Source organism: Chiloscyllium plagiosum, chromosome 17 (assembly GCF_004010195.1).
Source record: "Chiloscyllium plagiosum isolate BGI_BamShark_2017 chromosome 17, ASM401019v2, whole genome shotgun sequence".
NCBI classification, from domain to species: domain Eukaryota; kingdom Metazoa; phylum Chordata; class Chondrichthyes; order Orectolobiformes; family Hemiscylliidae; genus Chiloscyllium; species Chiloscyllium plagiosum.
Window position 1 is genome coordinate 16383600 of NC_057726.1, and position 17013 is coordinate 16400612.

Here is a 17013-nt window from a genome sequence, read left to right on the forward strand (position 1 = left end):
TCACCGCTCTGTCCAAAGAAGTTTCTCCTTATCTCTGTTCTGATGGATCTTCCTTTTACCCTGAGGCTGTGTCCTCGGATGCTAGTCTCTCCTGCCAAGGAAACATGGATGAGGATCTCTCACAGTCACTGCATACATACTTTATGACAAGATTTCACACCCAATCCATATACACAATGCATAATGATCTCTCACACCCAATGCCTATAAACTGCGTGAATATATTTCTCACCCAGTCCACATACATGCTCTACAAGAGGATATATCACATCCAAGGAATGTACTCACTCTGTATGGGGATATCTTACACTCAGAACTGAAACATGTGTTGCTGGAAAAGTGCAGCAGGTCAGACAGCATCCAAGGAGCAGGAGAATCTTCAGGAATCTCACACTCAGTCCATATACATTCTGTATGAAGATATCTCCCACCCAGTGCATGTACACACTCTGGATGAGAACATCTCATTCCCAATGGTGTGCACACTCTGGATAAGAATATCTCACACCCAGTTCATACACACTCTGTATGAGGATATCTCACACCCAGTCCACTGACACATTTTGTAAGGAAATCTCACACCCTGTCCATATTCACACTTTATAAGGATATCTCACATCTAGGCCACGTACACAGTGTATGAAGATATCATACACCCGAACCTTGCAGATATTTTATGGGGATGTTTGACATCCAGTCCAGAAACACATTTTATAGGAGTGTCTGATATCCACTCTGTATACACACTTTATGAAGATATCTCACATCCAGTCCGTATACACCCTTTATGTGGATATTTCACACTGAGTCCATATACACACTTTATAAGGATATCTCACACCCAGTCCATATACACCCTATATGGTGAAATCTCACACCCAGTCCATATACACCCTATATGGTGAAATCTCACTAGTCCACATACATTGTGCATTTGAATGTGTGCGCAACATACACCCCCTACTGTTCGCTCCCTGAACTGCTGCCTGCCGCCTGGGACGCCATTTGACCCTGACTTCCTGCGGGGTGGCGTCAGTTCCGCCCGCGGTAACTTGCTTTCCCGTTGCTGTGGTGACTGATCGCTCGAGTGAGTGACCGCCTCTCTCTGCCCGTCCGGGGCCTCGGCCTAGCGGCGGCGGTGTCCGCCCTCCCGCCTTCGGGAGCCGCTGGAGCAGGGTCTCAGGCGTAGGGGTGGGGCGTTGGGGTTGGGAGATTGGGAGATTGGGATGGGCCTGTCTGACCCAGGGAGGGACATTGAGCGGGTGATGAGTGACCTGACTGCCCCGTTTCACAAGGTCTGCCAATGAGGGCAGTAACTCTGCGGCTTCAGCACGGTGGGGGCCGACTGCAATTAAACTGAAATAACCCCGCCCCAAACACATCGATTATGTCAGGGTGAGGGAGGTTAGTTATACTGGGCACTGGGTGAGGCAACAGCAGCAGCAATGTGCACAGCGTCGGTCACACAACGGTGTTGGAAGTGGTCCACAAAAGTTTTATCAGTTTGACATCTGGAATCCCCCGAGGATGTCCCATCGCACTCAGTGAAACTATGTATTTGCCATTGAGCTTGTCTGTCTTTTCTTGCAGCCTTTAACGACTTAAATCAGGATGTACATGTCGGTATTAATGTAAGGAATTACGGAGCCAAATGTATTTTTCTCTCTCCAGCACTGAGGTGTTTATCATGAGATGGACCAAATATTATTATTTTTCTGAAACCCCGCTCATCTGATATAATCATTCCTTAGTTCCCTCAGGCTAATCTGATGTCAGCGGGTTTTCTGGACAGATAATGTTTGAAAGAATGACAATACTTTCAGTACAATTATCGACTAATAACAAGGTTGGAGTGCAGTAGATCAATATCAAGATTTGAGAGCAGAGCATAAGTATTTGTCAGGATTATTTTAAATCTTCAAACTAGAATTCATTACATAATTAGCAGTTGACATTTGAAATATTTATTAATCTTTTGATATTTTATTGAGGTTAAGTTGCAGGCATAGCCAATGGATCATCTATTATGTGCACTTTGACCTTTCACCCTAGATGCTGGTAACATGAGTTGTCTACAACAGCCCCAGTAGAAGTCATAGAAACAGGTGTAGGTAGGCAGTGCTGCCCAACACAATACTGCAGCCTTTTTTTGATTTAGAAAGAAAGTACACTGAAATGATAAAGTCTACTCCAAATATCTGCTTCTTCCTCATAGAGTCATAGAGATGTAGAGCACGGAAACAGACCCTTCTGTCCAACTCGTCTATGCCGACCAGATATACCAACCCAATCTAGTCCCACCTGCTAGCACCCGGCCCATATCCTATTCATATCCCCATCCAGATGCCTTTTAAATGTTGCAGTTGTACCAGCCTCCACCACTTCTCTGGCAGCTCATTTCATACATGTACCACCCTCTGTGTGAAAAAGTTGCCCCTTAGATCTCTTTTATATCTTTCCCCTCTCACCCACCCCAGGGAAAACTTTGTTTATCCTATCCATGCCCCTCATTATATCATAAACCTCTATAAGGTCATTCCTCAGCCTCCGATGCTCCAGTGAAAACAGCCCCACCCTATTCAGTCTCTCCCTAAAGCTCAAATCCTCCAACCCTGGCAACATCCTTGTAAGTCTTTTCTGAACCCTTTCAAGTTTCTCAACATCCTTCCAATGGGAAGGAGACTAGAACTGCACACAATATTCCAACAGTGACCTAACCAATGTCCTGTACATGACCTCCCAACTCGTATTCAATACTCTGACCAATAAGAGAAAGCATATCAAATGCCGCCTTCACTATCCTATCTACCTGCAATTCAAATTTCAAGGAGCTATGAACCTGCACTCCAAGGTCACTTTGTTCAGCAGCACTCCCTGGAACCTTACCATTAAGTGCATAAGTCCTGCTAAGACGTACTTTCCCAAAATGCAGCACCTTGCATTTATCTGAATTAAACTCCATCTGCCACTCCTCAGTCCATTGGCCCATCTGATCAAGATCCCATTGTAATCTGAGGTAACCTTCTTTGCTGTCCACTACACCTCCAATTTTGGTGTCATCTGCAAACGTACTAACTATACCTCCTATGTTCACATCCAAATAATTTATATAAATGACTAAAAGTAATGGACCCAGCACCAATCCTGTGGCACTCCACTGGTCACAGGCCTCCAGTCTGAAAAACAACCCTCCACCACCACCCTCTGTCTTCTACCTTTGAGCCAGTTCTGTATCGAAAGGGCTAGTTCTCCCTGTATTCCATGGGATCTAACCTTGCTAATCAGTCTCCCATGGGGAACCTTGTCGAATGCCTTACTGAAGTCCATATAGATCACGTCCACCCCTATGCCCTCATCAATCCTCTTTGTTCCATCTTCAAGAAACTCAATCAAGTTTGTGAGACATGATTTCTCATGCACAAAGCCATGTTGACTATCAGTCCTTGCCTTTCCAAATACATATACATCCTGTCCCTCAGGATTCCCTCCAACAACTTGCCCACCACCAACGTCAAGCTCACTGATCTATAGTTCTCTTGTCCTTACCACCCTTCTTAAACAGTGGCATCAAGTCAGCCAACCTCCAGTCTTCCGGCACCTCACCTGTGACTATCAATGCTACAAATATCTCAGCGAGGGGCCCAGCAATCACTTCCCTAGCTTCACACTGAGTTTGAGGGCGTCCCTGATCAGGTCCTTGGGAATGTACCTATTCTTGTGTTTCAAGACATCGAGCACTTCCTCCTCTGTAATATGGACATTTTTCAAGATGTCATCATCTGTTTCGCTATGTTCTATATCTTCCATGTCCTTTTCCACAGTGACACTGATGCAAAATACTCGTTTAATATCGCCCAGATCTCCTGCAGCTCCACACAAAGGCCGCCTTGCTGATCTTTGAGGGACCCTATTCTCTCCCTAGTTACCCTTTTGTCCTTCATGCATTTGTAAAAACCCTTTGGATTTTCCTTAACTCTATTTCCCAAAGCTATCTCATGTCCCATTTTTTCCCCTCCTGATTTCCTTCTTAAGTTTAGATTAGACGGGAATTGAACCCGGGTCTTTGGCGCTGTGAGGCAGCAGTGCTAATCACTGTGCCACCGTGCCGCCCACAAAGTATACTCCTACTGCCTATATATTCTTTTAAGGATTCACTCGATCTATCTTGTTTATACCTGACATATGCTTTCTTCTTTTTCTTAACTAAACCCTCAATTTATTCAGTCATTCAGCATTCCGTAGACCTACCAACCTTTCCTTTCATTCTAACAGGAATATACCGTCTCTGGACTCATTTCTGAAGGCATCCCATTTTCCAGCCATCCCTTTACCTGCGAACATCTGCTCCCGATCAGCTTTTGAAAGTTCTTGCCTAATACCGTCAAAATTAGCCTTCCTCCAGTTTCGAACTTCACCTTTTAGATCTGGTCTATCCTTTTCCATCACTATTTTAAAACCAATAGAATTATGGTCGCTGGCCCCAAAGTGGTTCCCCACTGATACCTCAGTCATCTTCCCTGCCTTATTTCCCAAGAGTAGATCAGGTTTTGCACTTTCTCTAGTAGGTACATCCACACATTGAATCAGGAATTCTTCTGTGCAGTTATTGCTTATTTGTTGCTGGCATGCATTTTGCAATTTAATTTTGCTTTGTTGCCCTACAACCATGATGGATGTTAATTTTACAGGATTATTTACCTCTGTCTTTATTATAGTACCTTTTTTAATGATTGTGGTCTAGTCTACCAAGTGTCAGTTCAAATGAATTACATGTAAATTGGGAAATGAAAAATCACAGAATCAAATAATTATAATAGTTTATTACAGTAGATCTTTTGGTGAAATGATTAAACTGGACACACTTGTACAGGAACGTTACAATATAATTTCACTTTAGCATGGGTGTCTGTCTAAAATTATCCATAAGTCAATACAGGGTTTTGTTTACAACTCTGCTGCAGATGTCTATTGCTAACATAAAGTTACCTTGCAAGAATTGCATTTGACGTTTATTAATCTATATGCTTATGTGTGTTATATTTTTGTGTATTTACATATACCTTTACTTTGCTATGTGACCATGGTTAAGTAGTCTGCAGTAAAACTGGAAGATTTCTCTGAATTTAGAAGGGAGGACAATCGAGGAAGTGATTGTGGTCAGGCTGTGAGAGGTTTCTCTGTCCCTTACATTACTTTCAACCATTATTAATTACACTTAATCTCTGAGGGGTTATATGTAATTGATAAATGTCAATAATGATCTTTAGCTCTACAGCTTACAACTCTTGCAATGAAGTTGTTAAGGTGCAAAATTTGACGTGGGAGAGTGTTAGACTAAAGATTTACTGGTCCCTGGTTCAATCCCAGGTTTCAGTACGATGAGTGTTTCCTGACCGCTCCAGCCTTTGTTTACATAGGTTCAGGGTGAGAGGGGAAGGATATAAAAGGGACCTAAGGGGCAACGTTTTCATGCAGACAGTGGTGTGTATGTGGAATAAGCTGCCAGAGGAAGTGGTGGAGGCTGGTACAATTACACCATTTAAAAGGCATCTGGATGGATATATGAATAGGAAGAGTTTAGTGGGATCTGAGCCAATTGCTGGAAAATGGAACTAGATTAGGTTAGGATATTTGGTCAGCATGGATGAGTTGGACTGAAAGGTTTGTTTCCATGCTGTACATCTCTATGACTATTTCGTTAATGGAAGAAACTTGGAATTATGAATGTGACTGGATGTATTTAATATGTTGAGTTTTGGTTTTACAGGTGAATGTTCATTTCTCAACATTGGTCTTCCACTTTTTTATGAAAAGGTGATCTTTAGAACTTTGGCCTTGCTTGTGAATTGTTAAAGCGTTGGTAGTTTGGAACTGGAATTACGTGGTGTACTTGATGCTTCAGACTTTTACTTTATAAAACGTACTATTGTGTCACTGACAGACACACGACTCTGACAAATGTCCTTTGTAAAATCTTTGCAGAATGTTGGCTTCAAGAGCTCTGAGCCTGATCACCAAGTGTGGGATTTCTACTTCTGTTTGTATCCAAGCCCGTGGACATAGTAAGTTGTAAAACAATTGTGGTTGGAGGATCTAAATTCTAGTGCTACATTAGATGATCCAATATTGATTGCACATTCTGAATCTCCATTGCTGATTCTTTGTCTTAATTCATAACTTATATAGTGTTGCATGTTTCGGTAACAGATAAGATTTCAATAAGGTTTGTTTGGTTTTAATACAATGTATATTGTCTATATACCATAAAATTGATTATGTTTTGGGTGATACCACATTTTATAATATTTTGTTGACCTTTGCCAGGTAACTTTCAGCTATTCAGAATTTACTGTGATACCTCTCCTTTCACTTTGTGAAGGAGCAGTTGCAGAATATTTGCATCAAAATCAGTCTAGATATTTCTGTGCCTAACCTTTTTGAAAAGATGCCTAAATTGAAACAAGGAGCCAGTTGTGTAGAGCTTGGATCAATAGTCAAAGTGTTTAGCTAACTTTATTCAGTCAAAATTTGTATACTTATGTCAGTGTTCAGCGAGTGAATTATAGCTGTGCTGAAAGTTTGAAATGTGTTTTGATTTGAAAAAAAGATAACCTTACAATTGCTAATCTTTATAGCAGAAACAGTGGTACTTAGGAGCAGGCCAATCAGCCCCTCAAGTCTGTCCCTCCATTCAATGAGATCATGGCCGATCCATAGCTTAATTCCATATTGGCCCAACTCCGTATAATTCACCTTGGCTCATATCCTTTAGTAACAAAACTTTAATCTATCTCTAATTTAAAATTAATAACTGATCTAACATCAACTGTTATTTGTGGAAGAGAGTTTCAAACCACTGCCGCCCCTACCCCTTCTGTGTCGGAGTGTTTCTTAACTCCTCCCCTGAACAGTCTGGCCCTAATTTTTAGGTTTGGCCTCTTAGTTCTAGAATCTTCAAACAGTGGAAATAGTTTATCTTTGTACTGCTAATACTCTTCAATGGTTTTAATTTGGGCAGGTGATTAAATGTGCAGTGCTTTTGTTTTTTGTGCAGCTATGAAGATGCTGTAATTTTTGTGTAGCCTTTGTAAGTATTTTGAGTCAGTATGTGGGTGCGTAAGCTTGTCTGAGTCTTATTGAGAACCCTTTACATTGTCTTTTGGAGTTGAAATACTATCTACGACAGGATTAACATCACTCAACTCCTACCACATGCACAGCTAACATCCTAATCTTAAATTTGCAATAAGTGCATCATGAGAATGGTACCCGTGTTTAAAAGAAATTATTCTGTTGACAGACCTGAAAAGTAATATACTCACAAGGACTAGACATCTGTTTGAATATTTTAACTCTGCAGTATCCAATTGCACAGAGTATGTCTCTAATAATTTTGTATCTACTTCATTAGCCAGATGTTCAAAGCTGGGTTTCCAAATACTAATTTAAAATGCCGTCAAGGTGTGGTTGCTGGATTCTTATCTGCACTATTTCATCTTTCATGCAAACTGCTAGGGACCACCTTTACTTTTCCGTTTTAGACAGTAATCCTTGAACATCTCTAATCACGAAATCCAGTTTGTCATCATTGTAATTGCAATAAATTTTGTCCTTTTGTGGACCTTTTGAAATGTATGCTAAATGTGCTTCAGTGCTTTTGTGCAGTGCAGTGCACAGAATTAAGTAATCTAAATGTGGACTGACAAAACCATTATCTCAACATATATTATAGTGTTCTGCCTATATTCTCCTGTTTCAATTGTTTTACCACATTTACCTGTCTGGATACTAAAAGTGATTACTCTTCTTCATTCTAAATATCTTCCTCTTTCAGTCCTTTTTTAAAAATCTTGTATGTATTAGCACAATGTGGAAAACATCAAGTTTTACATTTAAATTAAATTGACTTTTCAAGCCCTTTTCTATATTGTACGCTCCATTATATTTTTAGTGTGTTAAGGAAACCTGAACTTGTTGGAAATCCATATTTTGATTGTAAATGTAGATCAGAAACTCTAGCATTCTTATCAAAATACAATCTTATCAAAAACACAAATAGCAGGAAAATCACTACAATCATTAACTTTTAGACTGAATATAGCAGATGATAAAACGCAAGTGAAACTAGTCACTAAATTATAATTTAGCCAGAGGCTTTTGCTTAGCACTCTTTGCAAGTGATGTGAATACTGAACTGTATGATCAGTAACTGGTTTCAGCATATTTAACCAAGATTTACAGAGATTTATAAAAATACTACAGAAGGAAACCCATGAGGTGATCAGAAATATTTTTAACAATGATTTTCCTTTATGGGTGTGTATGCCTGTGTTTAATGTTATTGTGTGCTGATGTAATTGAGAAATGTCCTGGTTTTCTGTAGGTGTAGCAAAGATTGGAGCATGTTCACTTTCACCTTACTATGATCGTAAATGTGAACCACTTACTGCTGTTGACTTTGTGGAACAACTGTCCAGAGAGCAAAAGTCCCTGAAGGAGAAGGAGAAAAGTTCTTGGGTTTCTCTTTCCACTGATGAGAAGCTGAAGTGTAAGTAACTGAAATGATGTATAAACTGCATGTTGGTATTGAACCTGTCTGATTAGTGGGAGTAGTTGAGGAGGGAGAATGCGGAGTAATTAATTATGGAGGAGAATGTGGGGCAAGAGAGGATGGAGACTGATTTTGCTCCATTCACCTATGATTTGACTGCATGGATTGCTAGGTGGCTTTGATTAGTACAGGACATGAATATACTCAAGTAAGAGATCTGTTTACTTGAATTATTAATATCCAGAATCAAGATCTGAAAGCTCATGTTAGTATGTCTTGAGCCTCATTCACTGGCAATGGAAGCATTTTAAAGTTATCGATTGTTTTCACCATGCCTGAAGGTGCTGAGAAATCTTTGTAGGCACAAACCTGACTCAGATGTCAAATTTCTGATATCTATTTGGTGAAGAAATAGATAGAAGTCAGTCTTTACTCAGTTTTAGATTTGTTCAGAGTGAAATACCATAACTGTATAGGTCCTATCTCTATTACCCAACTCCAGTGTCAGTAAATGTTTCACTAAAATAAGACAAAAATCTGTTAGTAATCTGAAATAAAAACAAAAATTGCTGGAGAAACTTAGCAGGCCTGGCAGCATCTGTGGGGTACAACGGGGTTAAAGTTTTGAGTCTAGCCACCCTTCGTCAGAAGTCATTCTGTTAACTCTGTCTCCAGATGCAGCCAGATCGGCTGAGTTTTCCATCAATTTCTGCTTTTGTGTCAATAAATGTTTCTGTATTTAAAATTATCAGCCTGTTTGGACATGTTATGACACAACTCTAAATATTGCTACCCTGAAAGTTTCATTCCCTGATTGACAGTTAGAGATCCAGATCTTCACCACGAAAGTTAATCGACCTGCTTCGACATACATCTGGGATAATTAGGAGTTGAACCTGGACCTTCTGGCCCACTGTGCCACATTCCCTGATTGCTTGATATATTTTTATCCAGTGTATTGGGACATACTTTGGCACATCTCTGGGGCCAGGGTGGGTCTTGAACTTGTAACTTGTAGCCCAGAAACAGGGGCAATATCATTGTGCCATAAGACCCATTCCAGTAGGCAAGCTTAATTAGTCATCATAGTCAGTTTGCTGTGTCTGTCTCTACTGAACCTTAATTGACCAAGTTCTTCTTTGTGAGTCTCGATGATTGATGGGCTATTTGACTGTGGAGACATTACAGAAGTTCAATCCATCATCACCTGGCATCATAGTACTATTTTGGGGTAGATTCATTAGACAGTATTAAGTATTCTTGGGATAAGTTAGGGCTGTTTTTCCTGCAGTGACGGAGGCCTTATAGAGGTTTATAAAATAATGAGGGGCATGGATAGGATAAATAGGCAAAGTCTTTTCTCTGGGGTTGGGGAGTCCAGAACTAGAGGGCATAGGTTTAGGGTGAGAGGGGAAAGATATAAAAGAGACCTAAGGGACAACTTTTTCATGCAGAGGATGGTGCATGTATAGAATGAGCTGCCAGAGGAGGTGATGGAGGCTGGTACAATTGCCACGTTTAAAGGGCATTTGGATGGATCTACGAATAGGAAGGGATTAGAGGGATATGGGCCAGGTGTTGGCAAATGGGACTAAATTAGGTTAGAATATCTGTTGGCATGGACGAGTTGGACCGAAGAGTCTGTTTCCATGCTGTACATCTCTATGACTCTGAATCTAAGTTCAGAGAATTTCACAGAGTTGAATGACAGCAGTCAGCCTATCGATGATGTGCTGATGGTTTCAAGAACAATGCACTGTCTTCAAAGTATTTCCATTTCTGTTACTGTGAATTTTCCTCGTCCTGCACCTCGTAGCCCGCTAACTAGGCTTGGAATTAAGATTGATAGGCCTTAAAATTGCTCAAGCTCAATGAATTATATATATTATATTTGAATAACTGCAGGTATACAGATGATTTTCAATACTAAGTGCAGAATGTTAAAGCTGTGTATTTAAACAGAACAATGACCACAACCAAAATAATTTTTGATAATCTTGTCAATGTTTTACAGTTGATCCTCCACTCAGTTCATCACTCCAATAATATTCAGATAGGATTCATTTTAATCAAAGTTGATGTTTTAACTGTCCTGCAAACCATTGTTTTTATTCACTCGTGGGACGTGGACGTTGCTGGCTGTTCAGCATTTTATTGCCTGTCTCAAGTTTCTATTGAGAGAGTGGTGGTGAGCTGCCTTCTTGAATCATTGCAGTCCACATGTTGTAGGTTGGAGGCAATTAACGTGGAACATGCAGACATGAGATTAATAACATAAGAAGTAGAAACTTGCATAGGCGATGCAGCCTTTTGAGTCTTTTCGCCCATTCAATATACTACGACTGGCCTGCTTCATCTCCACCTTCTTGCACGATTCCCTTGTTCCTTATTGTCAGTGGTTTCCAAATAGTCATTGATCTCAGTCATTAAATATACCCAATAACCAAGTATGCACACTTCTCTGTGGTAGAAAAGAATTTGCTCTGATGTCAATAGGAAGTGGCTGACTCCTTATTGTGAGACTGTTCTATGCTTCCCAGTCAGATGAATGATCAAGCATTAAGCATCTTAAAAATTTTCTTTCAAAAGGATCGCCCTTCATTCTTGTTGATATTGTGCTAAGTATCTGAATACTTATTTGTGTCCTACCTTTCTACCCCTTTTCATCAGTCAAATGTATCCTTAATTTGATGTTTAATTTTCAGGCTTCTTTCCAAATCATAACTGAAATATGAAATTAAAAAAAGACAATTACTTGGTTACATCCCATTTTATTTTGAAATATTTGTGTGGCAGCTGATTTTTAAAATCCATTGCATTTTTTGTTTGCCTCTCTAAAGTTCTTTCTCCTTTGTGGTTCTAAGAATTAGGTGTATAGGAACAAAAGTATACCATTTAGCTGCTCAAGCCTGTTCTTCCATTCAATAAGGTTATTGCTGATTTATAACTCCATTTATCTGCTTTTGGCCTATATTGTTTAAGGCCTTTGCTTGACAAAAATTTGTCTAGCTCAGATTTCCAAGTGACAACTGACCTAGCCTCCATTGCCAATTGTGAAATAGTGTTCAAAGTATCTATCACCCTTTCTGTGTAGAAGTGCTTTCTAATATTGCTCCCAAATGGTCTAGCCCTAATTGTCAGGTTATTCCCCCTAATTCTAGAACCCTCACCCAGTGGAAATAGTGTATTGGGCAATGGTTATGAACTTGTTCCAGGGCTTTTGGTGATAATTAATTGATTCTTCAAAGTGAAGAGCCCTTACATTGAGACACAATGCAAAATTCTTCTCCATCTCTTCTCAAGTGCAATACCTGACTCACGCATGGCCTTTTCGTTTCTAGTAGCCTGGCACACAAATAAAATAACTTCAACAAGCAGGTGGAAGTGAATGAAGTTCAGTCTTCAGAACATATTGATTGTGTAACTATACTTTATTGTATTTTGGTTTTAAGTCTAGAATAATGCAGAACTAAAGATGGTCATTTGATCCAGTGCACCTGTGCTGGCTCCCTGAAATTGTTTTTGGGGTAGTCCTATTCCCATTGCCTTATTTCTTCAGCAATGCAACCTTCTCCCCTTTATTATTTATCCTATTTGCATTTGAAAGTTATTAAATCTGCTTCCACCATCCTTTCAGGCAGTATGTTCCAGCTCATAATGTGCTGCATTACAAAATAACTTCTCTTTGTGGCTCTCGTTCATCTGGTAAATAAGGCGTCCAATGGTTTCTGACTGCCGTCGGAAGCAGTTTCTTATTATTTCATCAAATGTTTTCTCATTTTGTTCACTTATATTAAAGCTCTAACCAAATTCTTATTCAGATAGTTTTTGTTTATTTCTTCAGTATATCGCATTCGCTTTCACCAAAGCTTTGTGGAAATAGACGAGGGATCAAATGAATGGAAATCTGTTATTGGTGGAACTTTATTCCTGTTAGGTTTAACTGGACTGTATTTTGCCTGGCAGAGAGTGTATGGTAAGTGAAGCTAAGTCAGCTGCATAAGATTAGTGAAGTTATGTAAATGGTGGCACTGAATGATACCTAGTATTGGGAAGAGTGGTTTAACACTGCAGTTTGCTTACAAATCAAGGCATTTTTCAAATTTTACTTTTCTTCATTATTTTCCTGGGATGATAGTGTTGTCCATCGTCAACTGTCTTTGAACTGAGTGGCTTGTTAGACCATTTCAGAGGTCAGGTAAAAATCAGGCATTGTTATATCTGAGTCCCTTGCAGGCCAGACCAAGATACAATGGCAGATTTCCTTCCCTAAAAGGATTTTAGTGAACCGAATCACTTTTTATGACAGTCAGTAGTTTTATGCTCACCATTACTGTGACTTGCTTGCAATTCCAGAGCTTTATTAATTGAATTCAAGTTCCACCAGTTGCCTTGGAGAGATTTGAAGCTATGTTTCCGGAGCATTAGCCTTAGGCTGTGGACGGCTTGTCATGTCACAGTACACCACATTTTCTGTGTAAATGAAATTTTTAAGCCACAGATTGGTTAAGGGAGATTGTACAGCAGATCAGGGAGTGGTAGGTTGTGCTGATTGTTGAGGCCACGTTGGAGCATTAATGCTGACATGGATTGTTGAGCTGGGTTGGGTATGTGCTGTATATTCTCTGTAGTAATTCTGCATCATTTCAATGACAAAGACTTCATTCTATTTCCAAATGTCTGGGCATATGAAAATGTCATCGAGTTAGGAATATGAACATTTATACTTCTCATTGCCGCAGAAAGGCTGCAATATCAACATCATCAAGGATCACAACCACACCAGTAACAATCTCCTACAACTTCTTCCGTCAAGCAGAAGATACAGAAGCTTGAGCACATGCACCAACAGGTTCAGGACCAGTTTCTTCCCTGCTGTTATTAGATTGATGAATGGACTCTCTAATTTCAAATAATGTTGAGCTTGTTAATATTGCTTCTCCTATGCATCTCCTATGCATTGTTGCCTGTATGCGTCACTCTTTCTAAACACCCTATGATCTCTATGCCCCTGCTTACATTGATCTGCCTGTAGCGCTTGCAAACAAAGCTTTTCACTGTACTAACGCAAACATAGAGTCCTAGAGATGTACAGCGTGGAAACAGACCCTTCAGTCCAACCCGTCCATGCAGACCAGATATCCCAACCCAATCTAGTCCCACCTGCCAGCACCCGGCCTTATCCCTCCAAACCCTTCCTATTCATATAGCCATCCAAATGCCCCTTAAATGTTGCAATTATACCAGCCTCCACCACTTCCTCTGGCAGCTCATTCCATACACGTACCACCCTCTGCTTGAAAAAGTTGCCCCTTAGGTCTCTTTTACATGACTACAATACATCACATCAAATCAAAATCACTGGCAACATTTTCTATTGTATAAAACTGTCAATATTCCTTTCCTTTGCTGTAGTGACACATGTGCTTTATGAAATAAACATGCCTATAATAAAACAAATTGAAATGCTACCATTGGTAAAGGTCAAATCACTAACAAGCTGGCAAGATTTCCAAGCAGAGGAATTACATATCTATATAGAGTCACAGAAATGTACAGCATGGAAACAGACCCTTCTGTCCAACCTGTCCATGCTGACCAGATATCCCAACCCAATCTAGTCCCATCTGCCACCACCTGGACCATATCCCTCCAAACCTTTCATATACCTATCCAGATGCCTTTTAAATTTTGCAGTTGTGCTATCCTCCACCACTTCCTCTGGCAGCTCATTCCACACATGTACCACCCTCTGTGTGGAAAAGGTTGCCCCTAGGTCTCTTTTCTATCTTTCCCCTCTCACTCTAAACCTATGCCCTCTAGTTCTGGACTCTCCCACTCCAGGGAAAAGACCTTCTCTATTTATCCTATCCATGCCCCTCAGGATTTTATAAATCTCTGTAAGACCACCCCTCATCCTCCGACGCTCCAGGGAAAACAGCCGTAGCCTATTCAACCTCTCCCTATAGCTCATATCCTCCAACCATGGAAACATCTTTGTAAATCTTTTCTGAACGTTTTCAAGTTTCACAACATCTATCCGATAGGAAGGAGACCAGAATTACACGCAATATTCCAACAGTGGCCTAACCAATGTCCTGTACAGCCGCAACATGACCTTCCAATTCCTGTACTCAATACTCTGATTAATAAAGGAAAACATACCAAACGCCTTCTTCACTATCCTATCTACCTGCGACTCCACTTTCAAGGAGCTATGAACCTGCACTCCAAGGTCTCTTTGTTCAGCAACACTTCCTCGGACCTTACCATTATGTGGATAAGTCCTGCTATGCTTTGTTTTCCGAAAATGCAGCACCTCAAATTTATCTAATTTAAATTTCATCTGCCACTTCTCAGCCCATTGGCCCATCTGATCAAGATCCTGTTATAATCTGAGATAACTTTCTTCGCTGTCCACTACACCTCCAATTTTGGTGTCATCTGCAAACTTACTAACTATACCTCTTAGGCTCATATCCAAATCATTTGTACAAATGACGAAAAGTAGTGGACCCAGCACCAATCCTTGCAGCACTCCACTGGTCACAGGCCTCCAGTCTGAAAAACAACCCTCCACCACCACCCTCTGTCTTCTACCTTTGAGCCAGTTCTGTATCCAAGTGGCTAGTTCTCCTTGTATTCCATGAGATCTAACCTTGCTAAGCAGTCTCCCATGGAGAACCTTGTCAAAAGCCTTACTGAAGTCAATGTAGATCACATCTACCATTCTGCCCTCATCAATCCTCTTTGTTACTTCAAAAAACTCAATCAGGTTTGTGATTTCCCACGCACAATGCCATGTTTACTATCCCTAATCAGTCCTTGCCCTTCCAAGTACATGTACATCCTGTCCCTCAGGATTCCCTCCAACAACTTGCCCACCACCGATGTCAGGCTCACTGGTCTAAAGTTCCCTGGCTTGTCCTTACCACCTTTCTTATACAGTGGTACCATGTTAGCCAACCTCCAGTCTACCAGCACCTCACCTTTGACTATCGATGATACAAATATCTCAGTAATAGGTCATACGTAACTTTCTCAATTATGCTCATTTAACTTCTGATTAAAAGGCTGAACAGCTTTTAGAAGTGTTAGATTCTAGCTGGAGAGTCTCATTATTGTCTGTGGTCTAATGTGTGTTTCTATTCACAGTGTATATGGATGTTCCTCACACTTTTTCTAATGAATGGAAGGCTAAGCAGACCAAGAGAATGGTGGACATGAGGATAAATCCAATTCAAGGCTTTGCTTCAAAATGGGATTATGAACACAACAAATGGAAGAAATGAATATGCACTGAACGTTTTAACTATTACTTGTTTAACATTTAAATACTAGCTTTTGCGTTTAGGAAGTAAATTTAACAGTCTAGAGTTAAACTGCAAAATTTTGATAATAAATTTGACTGGTTCATGTGAGTTTGTCTGTGAGCAGTAATCTTTTTAAAAAGCAGTAGTTCTAACTTTGGTTGAGAGGGATGAGATGGACAAGATTAAAATTTAAAAATTTAAAGTTAAAAGCACAGCCCTTTGGCCCATGATGTTGTGCCGAGATTTAATCCTAATGTAAAATATAATAACTTAACCTGCGCACCCCTCAACTCACTGCTATCCATGTGCATATCCAGCAGTCGTTTAAATGTCTCTAATGACCCTGCTTCCACCAGCACCGCTGGCAACCCATTCAATGCATTCACAACTCTCTGCGTAACGAACCTACCTCTGATGTCTCCTCCATACCTTTCTCCTAATATCTTAAAACTATGACCCCTCGTACCAGTCAATCCTGCCCTGGGGGAAAGTCTGTGGCTATTCACCCTATCTATTTTGCTCATTATCTTGTATACCTCAATCAGGCCTCCTGTCTTCCTCCTTCTCCCCAGAGAAAAAGGTCCGAGCCTATTCAACCTTTCTTCGTAAGGCAAGCCCTCCAGTCCAGGCAGCATCCTGGTAAATCTTCTTTGCACCCTCTCAAAAGCCTCTGTATCTTTTCTATAGTAGGGCGACCAGAACTGGACACAATATTCCAAGTGTGGTCTCACCAGGGACTTGTAGAGCTGCAGCAAAACCTCACGGCTCTTAAAGATGCAGAATCTATAAACAAAACCCAAGTATTTTATTACAGTTTTTTGACCACAGAGTTGAAATGCTTCAATCTGTTTTTCTACATGGTTTTTCAATGTGTTTAAAGACTTTTTCTTGAACTAACCACTGACTTAAATCCTCTAACTTTTTTTTATAACACCACATAATGGTAGAAGGGGAAATTCCTTTCAGTTTTGGTGCCAGTTCCAAGTCCTATTGCCAGAGATGAAAGCAAGGTGGTTGTTTTCTCATTTGTTTAATGTAAATAATTTCTTTTGAGCTATGAGAACAATTGAAGCAGCTTGATGTGAGTCATTGACATTGCAGAATTTGGAGTGACACTAAATGCTTCTGTGAATGTTTATAATGTTGGTG

At 40.3% G+C, this 17013-nt stretch overlaps 1 protein-coding gene across 7 annotated transcripts; it reads left to right on the top strand.

Annotated features, from left to right (window-relative positions):
- The first annotated feature begins 999 nt into the window (after nucleotides 1-999).
- Nucleotides 1000-15972, top strand: LOC122558245. 7 transcript variants are annotated; one of them, XM_043706608.1, is made up of 6 exons: nucleotides 1027-1087; nucleotides 5768-5814; nucleotides 5983-6062; nucleotides 8384-8548; nucleotides 12396-12527; nucleotides 15707-15972. In XM_043706608.1, the coding sequence occupies exons 2-6, from the start codon at nucleotides 5807-5809 to the stop codon at nucleotides 15841-15843; spliced, it is 522 nt and encodes a 173-aa protein (XP_043562543.1). In that variant the 5' UTR covers nucleotides 1027-1087; nucleotides 5768-5806; the 3' UTR covers nucleotides 15844-15972. The 7 variants fall into 7 exon arrangements, with proteins under 7 accessions (XP_043562548.1, XP_043562543.1, XP_043562544.1 ...); XM_043706609.1 differs by lacking the exon at nucleotides 1027-1087 and adding an exon at nucleotides 1316-1334; XM_043706611.1 differs by lacking the exon at nucleotides 1027-1087 and adding an exon at nucleotides 1377-1395.
- Nucleotides 15973-17013: the final 1041 nt, after the last annotated feature.